This window comes from Paramisgurnus dabryanus, chromosome 19 (genome assembly GCF_030506205.2).
Source record: "Paramisgurnus dabryanus chromosome 19, PD_genome_1.1, whole genome shotgun sequence".
NCBI classification, from domain to species: domain Eukaryota; kingdom Metazoa; phylum Chordata; class Actinopteri; order Cypriniformes; family Cobitidae; genus Paramisgurnus; species Paramisgurnus dabryanus.
In genome coordinates this window covers 9,875,632-9,887,877 of record NC_133355.1, presented here as the reverse complement: position 1 = coordinate 9,887,877, position 12,246 = coordinate 9,875,632, and the positions used below count along the sequence as shown (strand labels likewise).

The following is a 12,246-nucleotide window of genomic DNA, read 5'->3' as shown; positions in this document are numbered from 1 at the left end:
GGTTAAGCAAGAACTACCGTGACTTCCCAAATTAGCGGAGATGATCTCATGCGCTTGTTGCGAACAATGAAGGGCCATTAGGGAAGGTCTGATTTTGTGCAAGATGTAAGTCAATTTCGATCTATTAATTTGATAACAACGTCCTGCAGGTTTTGTAGGCCTGCTGATATATTTTCTGCTGCTTACTTCCAACACATGGTAGTGTTCCTATGGCAACCTTTACCAACGCCTCGTGTAGATTAGAAAGAGGAAGTGCTCTCTCATTATTTCCTGCTCTGCATGTCAACAGAGTGGCACATATTCTGAATAAGCAATCCCAAAACAGGACTCGGTGTGCTGTAAAACAAATGAACGTCTCTTATCTGACAAAGAATTGAACTTACAATTTCATTTTGATAAATGCAGTACATTTTGTTCCAGTCCGTCTAGACTTTTTTTTGCATGTCTTCTGTTTAATAAGGAGTTAGGTATTCATGTGTTAAAGAGGAAGATGGTCAGTCAGGTCAGAGAGGAGCTTAACATAAAATTGCTGAGTTGCACATTAATCAAAACCAGCTCCTGGTTAAAGCTTTTATGATCTAGTACAAAGTCATCTAGAACATAGTGGCATGCGTAAACTCAAGGTTTTATAGTGCTTTATTGATAGGGTTCAATGTTTTTCCAATGTTGTGAATTTTTATTATGTTTTTACAATGTTCCTGGTACAGCATTCTGTTATTACGCAAATAGCATTGTGCATTTGATTCGCAGGTAACACAGTACGGATTAAATGTATACAGTGAATGCACTTTGGATAAAACCATAAATGTAAATGTTTTAATAAATCCTTTACCAAAGAATACGGACCTTTTAGTGTTTAATGTGGCCATAATGATTTCATGCAAAATTGTGTTGCAAGACTTCTTTTTAAAGTCTGTTGCTAAACTCTCTCTGTACCAGTGTGGCAGATTCATCGGTCACACAATGGAAACTGGGCTCCAGTAGCATCATTGTTGTCTGTTTGTGTGTGTACAAGGTTGTGTTTTGTCGATTGCCTGACCGGCTTTAAATCCGTGCAACATAAACTGTTGGGTATTTGCTGTCGTCTGCTGAAAATCATTTGCACTTATACATCTGCCATGCCTTTTTGTTTTTCTATGTTTAATACTGGTTTTTGTCTTTTGATTAGAATAAGGAGAAGGAACGCATGAGGGAGAGAGAAAGAGAAGCGAGGGAGAGAGAGGCACGCTACAGTAACGGCCACCTCTTCAACTGTCTTACTGTGTCTGGAACAACGCTATGCTCGGCCTGCAACAAGAGCATCACGGCTAAAGAGGCTCTTAGCTGCCCGAGTGAGTCACACATGCACACACTTTATTTCAAATCCACCTATGACAAATCAGACTCACTCACATATGTGCAGTTTATGCGAAACAGTGACATTACATTTTGTGAATCACATTTTGTGAAAATAATTAAGATTTTTACCATTCCTGAATACAATGGCTGGGTCCGAAATTGCATACTGTGACAGTAGGTACTGAATTAGATGAATTAGGAACTATAGTATGAATATGGATAGTATGTATACATTTGGACATAGTACATCCACCATGTTGATATATTGCGTGGCATACGTTGTCAACATCAAGTTAGTCGTTAACTGGAATGATCTTAAACAAGCACAGTTTAAACACAAAGGACAGCTGTTTAATATATGTATTTGCATTTAAATTGAGACATGTTACCGCTTTCGGTCATTTTGAATGAAAACAACATCCCTCCGTTGGATAACTCCTCTTCTGGGGGATCATGGGATAGCAAAGTGTCCATCTAATGAACACTTCGGGATCTTGCTGGAATTAGTCCTGTAGGTTATCCGGGTACTTTTTGCCTACTGCTTTTCGCCTACTATATAGTATGGAAGTAGGCGGTTCGGACGCAGACAATGTTTTTAGAAAAAAGCTAAATTGTTAGGGGGGTGTAGGTGGTTGCCAGGGAACTGATATGCATTTGCTATCTAATTGGTTATTCTTAACATGTTGCTATGGGGTTGCTAGGGTGTTATGGATGGTTAGATTAACTAGTAGAACCTAAGATACTGGATATAACAAGATTAAGCACTCGTATTACTTTGAATAGGGTACATTTCAGCGCTCAATATGGCCGCTCTGGCTAGAGTTCTCAACGGGTCGGGCCAAAAATATAAGCAACTGAGTCGGGTCGGACCTCGGGCTTAATCTTTTACGCTCCGTGAAAAAAATTATTAATCATCACCGTAAAGAAAGTCTGGTCTGGCTGCTGCAACGTGCATCACAGAGAGGGGCGGGGTATAGCAATAAGCTCCGGGGCGGATCAGCTCCGGAGCTGCCGGCTTCAGAACGGATCCGTTGCAGATCCGCTTCAGAGCAGATCCGTTGCGGATCCGCCCCGGAGCTTATTGCTATCACTGCGTGCACGCCTGTTGCCTGGAGAAGAAGAGATGCAGAAAAGTAAACTTGCCGCAAGTGAATTTACCGTTGCTTGCTACTACAGGAGGAGAAGCCGCTGGCTGGGTACATGTTTGAGTTCTTTTTATTTATTATTGTGTGATTTTTAGGCATATTTATATAGCCTATATTTAAAGGGGCGGTGAATTTGTCGATTTTATTGTTTTATACTGTTGCCTGATGTCTACTTCTGATGTCCGCGTGGTTTTTACATTCAAAAACATCAAAAACAATAAGTAATAGCCTATTTTGTAACATAGATTAGTGGCTGTCTGGAGAAATGGTTCGTTTGAAGGGGCGGGCCGCATTGAAGACCTGGACGTAAACACCCACTGCTATGATTGGACGTCTTCGTTCCCCGTCCTTACATGTGGGGAAATGTTTTAAAAACATTAATGTGATAAAAATAGCAGCCGAACACAAATATGTTTGAGCCACAAAAGATTCTGGGTGCTAAATATGATACGCATAAATGACAATACGTATATTAAAGTAGAAACAAAACTCGACGTGACTAAATTACCGTATACAACACAGTAAGCGCGCATCAGAATCTAAACTGCGGCTAATAAATCCTTATCAATAACTTTGTATAATTCGATTGTGCTTGTGAGGTTGCTTTTACATTCACGTAATGTTAAATACCACAGTTATATGATAAAAAAATAAGCTTTGTTGAGTGTTTGACCTTTCAAACGTAACTCGCCTAAATTACCGTATACAACACAGTAAACGGGCATCAGAATCTAAACTGCCGCTGAGAAATCCTGCTTTATAAATAACACTGTATATTTCTACCGTTAAATTACAGTCGTGTTGTTAAGTGGTGTATCTTTATTAATCGTTTAATGTTTTTAGTACATTAAAACAGTCAAACATACGTGTTTAGACACGGATGTTACAACAGACATATCAAGCGATCTCTTCTAACAAAGCAATAGTGAAACGCAGTAACTTAAATAAAGTAAAATGTCTTACTGTGTATAATGCTGTGTCATTGTTGTCAGATCCAATATAAGTGGTGCTTTTAATCACAGTCTCTCTGCAAATCCAGCATCGACTTCTTTCCAAATAAATCCGTGTACACAAAGTTAACAAACACTCCCCACACGAGCTGGAACTTCTTAAAAAGCAAACTTTTTCCAGGCATTTAATGTTATGTTCCAAGCCTCTGAATTAAAGTATTTAGCTTCAGTGTTGTTCCCACGCGGTTTTTCCACAACCGAAAATGCGTTTCCAGTCTTTCATAACAGATCACCGCGTCAAAATAAAAGTCTCTCAGAAAAAATGTATTTAAAAGTCATTTTGGTTACATTTGTCAATCTTTAAAGACATATTTACTTGTTGAGACACACGTGTGTCACGCGAAGCTGTGGGCGGGACTTCAAAAGTGGTCCTTGTATTTGGCTATGGGGCGGTACTTCAATTCTACTTTGACGTCATAGATTTCCGAATTCCACACTGGCTTGTTTTACTGGCTTGGTGCCAAAAACGGTTATATTTCAGTAGCACGGACGTTTTCAGTTCTGAAACTTGCAGGATGTTCATTTAAGTATGATGACCTCTTATATAACAAATTATCAAGTTAAAATTGAGTATTTGATTCACCGCTCCTTTAAAGTTTATTGTTTCAGTTGTTTGTATTGTTAAAAGGCGTGAACATTAAAGCTTGTTTTGAATTCCCATCTGCTGGTCATGATAATAGCCTACGTGTATGAGAAAAAACGTGTATTATTCGGACAGATAATTCACGTTGATGTGTCGGGTTACATCGGGTCCGGGCTTTAAAAGCCACGGGCCGGGTCGGGTTGTAATTTTCAGGCCCGTTGAGAACCTGCCTTACAGTTAAAAGAACCAATCATCAATCAATAGAGACGGAGGATTCACTGGAGGAGCGGCTCTATACAGGGTCACGTGCAGTGGCGGACAATTACCTTTTTTATTCGACGGCGCTCAATGCAAAGTACGTCACAACATGTATGTAGCCCGTCATGTGTGTGGTTCGTAATTTCAAAATTTGTGTTCTGGCCGTCAAGTGATCTTGTGTTCATCACGAGTGCCTGCTGCAGACGTGTCTAAAGGGTTTATGATAAAAGAGACGCTCGCGTTTGCCAGATACTGGCATAATCTCTCCTGTTAAGAGAGTGTCTTGCGTGTATTTTGTGAACGTGAGCGTCTCCCTATTATAATAAACGGTATTGACACGTGTGCAGCAGGCACTTATTTTGACAAAGCACGTGATGCACATGGTTCACATGACGCAACAAACACATATTTTGAATTTGCGCCCCTCGGATGAGCAGTCAGGAGCCGCCACTGGTCACGTGAGCCACTTGACAACCTGTGCACAGTAGCTGAAATGACCGAATGTTTTTTAGCGCAATTTGAGCTTTATGAAATAATTTATAATACAGTTGATGTCAGGTGTAATTGTTCAAAAATATGTTCTTTAATTGTGAGTTTATCACATGATTTTAGAGATAATCTGCCTTTCCCCATTCAGACGTTGCAAACATGGCCTCATAGTGGCGTGACTTCCCTAAAGGGACTTTTGTAGAACTTATTTATACCTCAGTCTTTAGTCTTTAGCACAACCAGTGTGGGACAGGTTATGATAAGCTGATGTTTAATTCTTAGGGTTATGGCTTTGAACAAAGCCCTGAGGGTTAGGAATAATACCGTAATTGTAATACAAATCTTAATCAACACTTATGACCATTGGTGGATTGTAATTAAGGTACAAATGGATTACTATTCTTGTATATTGTTTGCTTATGCCTTCTGTTGATGGAAAATAAACATTCCTGGCAAAATAATGGTACGTGCGAGCGTGTATTTATAATCTATCCAATCACAATGCAGAGGCTATGAAAACAGACACTTACCTCACTCTTTCCGATTATTTTTCCGGCTTTCTTCCCCCATCCCAACTCATGCAACTTTTGTCCAGGATTGTATCTAGGAGGTGAAACTTTGAGCACAAGATCCTCTTTTCACATGACGTAATTGTGGTAAAACTGCTTTACTAAAAATTGCTGGTTTTGGTGGACAGAGTCCTTCTGTTACAGTAAATTATGGAAAGTGCTGTTACAGGCAGAGTATGTGGAATTTATTTTTAGTGGCTGGTTTACTGCAGCATGCCAGGATAACACACACACATCTTGTAGCTGGAGGTCTGGCCAGTTTTCTTCCTGCAGAGACAGTGCTGTAATGACAAAAGCATTCTCACACACAAGGACAAAGCTGTCTAGCAAGCAATAGCCATAATTTCACTGTCTAGATTTACTATGGGCCAGATATAGTCCGGCTATGAGTAACCCGCTTCTAGCCATAATAAACTTGAATTAGGTTGCATGACGTTTTTACCGAAATTACTTGTGAAATGCATGATATTTCATCATGTTAGCACAGTCAGCAGTGACTACAAGGTCTTTGATTTTATGTATTATTTTATTTATTTTTTTGGATATGATTTGACATCTATTCAATTTTCTTTTGGCAGTACACATTTTGCCTTGTTTTAGCCTAGACTACTGGGTTGTGTTTGAACAGCTATTAGATGTCTTTTAAATTTCTTGCTGGGTTATAAGGGGTAGTACAAGCATCAATACTCATTTTTAAAAGAATGTTGTTTGCTTGATACGTTAAGCTGTTGGCATTTGTGGCATAACGGTGATTATCACAGATAATATTTTCTTTGTACGCCAAATTACGTTGAAGGTGCAATCTGGGACCTTTAGAAGGATCTCTTGACCGAAATGCAATAACTATATTATCAGTGGTGTATAAAGACCTTACATAATGAACTGTATTGTTTTTATTACATTAGAATGAGACGTTTTTATGTACGGGTCCCCATTAAGTCGCCGCAATGTTTCTACAGTAAACGGACAAACCCACATTACACCTTTAACCTCCTAAGACTTGGATGTCCACATACGTGGACATCACATTTTTTTGTTGTTTGCATCATAATACTTAATTTTGTGTAACTGGACAATTACACTTCTTCATGTTTAAAGAAAAATATTTGGTTATTATATTTATTGGTTCTCTTTTTTCTTAACCCCAAATAGCTGGAAGAAATCTGAAAAAAAGACAAACCAAAGCTCGGGTCTTAGGAGGTTAAGGGTTTTAAAGTAGAAGCTCATGTGAAACTCATATATTTAAAAAAAGACTTGCATGATTTTTCCTTTTAAAATGTGCTATTTGAAATAAATAAAGTTGTCTTATTATGATTTTAGTGTGTTAAGTCATGATACTAGTTGCTTATCACAACTTAACTCTGTGTGTAGATGTAACAATCCTTTTCTTCTGTCCTAGAAAAAAGTTACTGGATTTACTGACTTTACATCCTTATAAAAAGGAGTTATTAGATAATAACTGCACAGTTATGTTGTATGTAAGCAATAAGGTACGAGTCGCTATTCTGTATCATGGCATAGGTCACGGCTAAAGTGCACAACGCAATGCGCAGTCAATGCAACCTCTGCACCCGTGACTTATTCACCGTACAGCACTAGCCTCAAGCACCTTATTGCTTATATAAAACTGTTACTACACAATACAAATATTAAAGCAAAAATATGTATCATCACAACTTTCTTGAAGTAAAATCACTAAAAGCCAGAAACAGAATGTTTCACATATTCTGTTTCACATTATCGTAAGTTAAACACAGCTATTGATCAGAATCAAGGACTGGAACTAACCATTTTTTAGGTGAAATCCAACCAGAAGTGATCATCAATATGCCCCTTTCCCTTTGAAGATCAAACCTCTTGATGTGTAAACTCTGAATAGAGCGATAAAAACAACATAATTTTCTCTTTATCTGAAGTGACTGTTTATGCAGCGTCCCTTTCCTTTAACAAAAGCACAGTTAAAGGAAAACACCACCCTTTTTCAATATTTTACTATGTTCTTACCTCAACTTAGGTGAATTAATACATATCTATCTTTTTCAGTGCGTGCACTTTTAATCTTTGTACAGCGCTTCGTGAATGTGTTAGCATTTAGCCTAGCCCAATTCATTCCTATGGCTCCAAACAAAAGTTTTATTTTTTGCCACTATGGTTGTGATACTCGTTTAACTACTCATGTAACAGTCTTTAAATAGGGAAAACATGGAAGTGTTTGGTGGCTTCTAAATTCATCCCTGTTTGGATCCTAAGGAATGAATGGGGCTAGGCTAAATGCTAACACATTCACGAGGCGCTGTACAAAGATTAAAATGCACCCATTGAAAAAAGGTATGTATTAAAGTTGTATATAAGTTGAATTTTATCATGTACATGTGAACATAGCTATATTTTTAGAAGCATGCGTTTTTATTATTTAACATGCTGCCCAGTGTAATTGCAATTGCAAATGTTTTAATCGAAATGATGATACAAACGCTTTGAACCTGGAAGCACATTTACATTTATAAACTTGAGCACACTCTCACACCCTTTCCTGTTTTTACTGTTCGTTTAGCTCATCTTTCATTTCTTGTTCTCTCTTTTACTATTGTTTTAAACTTCTTCCCTATTTTGTAATCAAGATCAGATTTAAGCATCCAGACAAAAGAAATGGCTCACCGATAAGGGCCGTCGCTCTGACTCTGTGTTCGGCTGCTCTGGTCTAGGCTCTGATATTGATTTCACTGATAGCTTGTGTAGGTGTTGAGCATGTACTGTAGGTTCTGCCTCAAAACCCAGCAACAGGGTGAGCAAGGGGCATTTGAAAAAACCACCTACAGAGTGGGAGGACTGTTTCTAGATCAGTTCTAAAAGTAGCTTCGAATGAGTCAAAACAGGACAGTGTGTGAATAACGATACTGTACGAATACTGCATTTCATACTGACTAATCTCAATTGTTTCTTATAAACAATCAATTCAAAGAAAGTTCACATGGAGATATTTGCTTTCCTGCTACACACTGTCAGAAAAAAATGATAAAAAAGAGTTCATATTTGAACCTCATCAGAGGTACATATTGGCATCAAATCTATTCATATACCTAAATAAGACAAGTTAGGACCTTTTAAAGGGTACTGCCCCAGTGACAGCTTGGGACTATTTTTGACATTTTTTTTTGACAGTCACATATACATTCCTCATATGTATCTCCATAATAGTTTTATTAACAATTTCACAAAAAAGATTTCAAGTCTTTTTCATAAGATTCATCCAATATCAAAACAATGATATCAACTCCACAGAGTTATATCTTCGTATATATTATTATATGACATCCTTCTGTTGTTTCTTTTATATTTCACCAAAGGAATTTTAGCAGAAATAGATAATAATTCTACGTTTCAGGCAGGTTTTTGAACGCGTAAATCACAACTTCAAAACCATGACTCAATCTAGTGCGAGTTCACGGGTGGGAAGTCACAGGTTTGACCGCCGTTCCAGTGCACTTTCACGGGTAAAAGGTTGGAAAAACACGGGTTACAGGTTGCCTGGAACGCGGCATAAGTATAACATAACCGAAACAAAAACATTTTCCCCGGGGGTGTTTTTAGTACAGTACCTATAAAAGGCCAGTACTGTGCAGTGGGTTATTATTTAGACTGGTGTTGGTGTGTTGTGGGGGGGTCGGGGCAGGGAAACCCCGCCGGAGCCCCGTCCCTCTTCCTTCCCAAACACCCACAAAACAGGAAGCAAAGCTGTTCTGAAACAATAGGGGTACAAAAGCATACGCTGTAGCAAAACTAACAGTGGCCAGTAGCATGTGGGAAAGAAAGTCTAGAAGCTCAGATTATAACACAGACATGGACAGAGGTCAAGAAGCAGAGAAAGACAAGCAAAAAACAGGTATTGTGTATTTGAAATTGCTCAATTGCTATTTGCTTTGATACTCCAGAAAGAGAAAATAAGGTGTGTATATAAAGTACAGTAAGGTATATCAAAGCTGTGTCAGACATAAACAAAAGAAAGAGACGGTAGTTAAGTTGTGACAATACATAGTAACTAAAATTTTGTAAGCTTAAATTCACTTGTAATTGTGTAAAGATTATATTTAACAGACTTGCTCTTAAATGTGATTGTGATAGGATCACCTTTATCACAGTGCCACATAAATGTGATCGATATAAAGATTTTACTCTGTGGTGGGAGTGGACACCCTCAAAACAAGAGGATGCTGGGCAAAGATTAATCGCATACAAAATACAAGTGATTTTTGGCTTAATATTTTATTATGTAAATAAAATACACACACATTCATGCATGTATTTAAGAAGCATTTATATTTATATTTTTATATATTCTATATAAATAAAATATTCTGAAATAAATATATGTATGAGTGTATGGTTAAATATACAAAATAATTATACAACGCACAAACTCATATATTATGTCAAAAATGACTTTTATTTTGTATGCGAATAATCCCGATTCATCTTTGCCCAGCACGAAACACAAGAGATTAAATAACTGAATGTTTGTCTTCTGTTTTTTTTTTAGCTTGTAACGTCACCATCCACAATCGCTGCCGGGACACGTTGCCGAACTGTGTGAAAATGAAACAAAAGGTAGGTGACATATGAGTCACATGGGTTAGATAAAACCACTGAGTAGTTAATTCATAGTGTGGTATATATAAGAGGCCCTGGATGTGGTTTATGAAAATGACGTGTGTGATGTAGGTAGCTGATCTATTTCTATCTATCACAATAGCAACAGAAGTTGGCGCTGATGAGGAACAATTCAGCCTATCAGAACGTGACAATGAGGAACAAAGGTAAGAATGTGTTAGAAACAAGGTTTACTTCTCTAAATAAAAGGTTGTCTACATGTTGTCTGAACTTTCTTTTATCCCTCTGAAGCACATTTAAAAGATAGACCCAGCTCAGCCATTTACCCTTCAGACAGTCTTCGGCAGTCACTGCTAGGTGCTCGACGCGGGCGATCTTCTCTCTTATTGTCCAAAAGCGTATCAACCAACAACATTGCAGGGTGAGTTGTACAAATAACAAATATTAAACATTAGGAATTGCGAAATGGCATTAGATAATATAAAAGCATTATAATTATGAGCAATAAGTGTGCGTTCATAAGCTTACCTTGGCAGGGTGATACAAAATAATTGGACGCCCCAATGCTGGTTATATTGTTCAATGTGTGTCTCATCCAATCAGATCCAAGAACTGGCACTAATTTCTCATCTTTGTGTTTTTTTCTGTGTTTGTGTATGTGTGCTGGACTGTTATAGTTTAATGTAAGGATATTTAAATTGTTATTTATTAACCAGTGTGTTCACCATATTATTTTTTTTAATATAATTTAATTTATTATTTGTTATGTGTGATTTTTTTTATATTCTGTCTCTCATTTGTGTTTTGTGCATGTGATTGTTGTGATGCATGTTTGTATGCATGCGCATCATCTTTGTGTTTGTGTGTGCATGCGCGTGCAGGACTCTGAATGATGACTCTCCTCTGGGACTGCGCAGGATCTTGTCCCAATCCACAGACTCTCTCAACTTCAGGAGCAGGACCATGTCCATGGAGTCACTTAACGATGAGGGTGAGACACACAGAGTCTGAATTCATGGTGACGCACTTGGTTTTAATTATATTAAACAAACCTAATGGTACTAAATGAGAGTACTGTTCACCTGTTTTTAGGAGAGGGATACTTCAATTCTTTGTTGGAAGAACTGGAGTACGAGGGGCGGGAATTTGAAGCGGATTCCTGGAGTATGGCAGTTGACTCTGCCTACCTGCAGACCCACCGTAAAGACGTTATCAAGAGACAGGATGTCATTTATGGTTAGCATGAGATATGCAATACATTTATAATGTCTGGGATCAAAGCATGTATAATTGTAACCAGGCCATCTAAAAATACTGCTAATATGCTCTAAAATGGAAACTGATTTAATTTAAAAGGACACCAAGTCTACCTAAAGTTATGTGTTTTACCATGAAAGCGAAATGCTCCTCTGTTGCAGAGTTGATCCAGACGGAGATTCACCACGTGCGGACGCTTCGGATCATGGAGGGGGTGTTTAGACGGGGTATGCTTGAAGAGGTGCAGCTGGAGCCGGGGGTTGTACATGCGCTGTTCCCCTGCCTGGAGCGACTGCTGACGCTGCATACACATTTCCTCAACCAGCTCCTCACTCGCCGCTCCCACAGTCTTCAAAATGACAGCACTAATAATTTCACAATCAACCAGATCAGTGATGTGCTTATGAAACAGGTGTGTGTGTCTGTCTCTGTGTGTGCGAGTTTGTGTCTTTGTATACTGTGTGTCCCTGTGCATGTGTGTGTGAGTCTGTCTGTCTTTGTGCATTTGTGTCTGTATCTCTGTGCATTTGTGTCTGTATCTCTGTGCGTGTGTTTGTGTCTCTTTACGTGTGTTAGTGTCTCTGTTCATGTGTGTTTGTGTCTCTTTACGTGTGTGTCAATGTCTCTGTGTGTGTGTGTGTCTCTGTGAGTGTGTGTTAGTGTCTCTGTGCATGTGTGTTTGTGTCTCTTTACGTGTGTTATTGTCTCTGTGCATGTGTGTCAGTCTCTGTGCATGTGTGTTTGCGTCTCTGTGAGTGTGTGTTAGTGTCTCTGTGCATGTGTGTTTGTGTCTCTTACGTGTGTGTCCTCTGCTGAAAAAACCAGCAAGACCAGCATATGTTGTGTTTTGGTGCTGGTTTGCTAGTGAACACCAGCTAAACCAGCACCAAACTAGCACTAGCATCCCAAGATGGTCACACCAGCATCCCATGCTGGTCATACCAGCAAGACCAGCATATGTTGTGTTTTGGTGCTGGTGTGCTGGTGAC

The 12,246-nt window shown here is 38.6% G+C and overlaps 1 protein-coding gene across 3 annotated transcripts in view; it reads left to right on the top strand.

Annotated features, from left to right (window-relative positions):
- The window catches only part of arhgef2a (Rho guanine nucleotide exchange factor (GEF) 2a), a 59,594-nt gene that overhangs the window by 30,975 nt on the left and 16,373 nt on the right, over nucleotides 1-12,246 (top strand). For all 3 annotated transcript variants that reach the window (XM_065288314.1, XM_065288321.2, XM_065288330.2), the window contains 7 exons: nucleotides 1,169-1,331; nucleotides 9,930-9,997; nucleotides 10,143-10,206; nucleotides 10,292-10,421; nucleotides 10,882-10,991; nucleotides 11,093-11,236; nucleotides 11,419-11,669. In XM_065288314.1, the coding sequence (XP_065144386.1) occupies nucleotides 1,169-1,331; nucleotides 9,930-9,997; nucleotides 10,143-10,206; nucleotides 10,292-10,421; nucleotides 10,882-10,991; nucleotides 11,093-11,236; nucleotides 11,419-11,669 (930 nt within the window). The remainder of the gene's footprint in view (nucleotides 1-1,168; nucleotides 1,332-9,929; nucleotides 9,998-10,142; nucleotides 10,207-10,291; nucleotides 10,422-10,881; nucleotides 10,992-11,092; nucleotides 11,237-11,418; nucleotides 11,670-12,246) is intronic.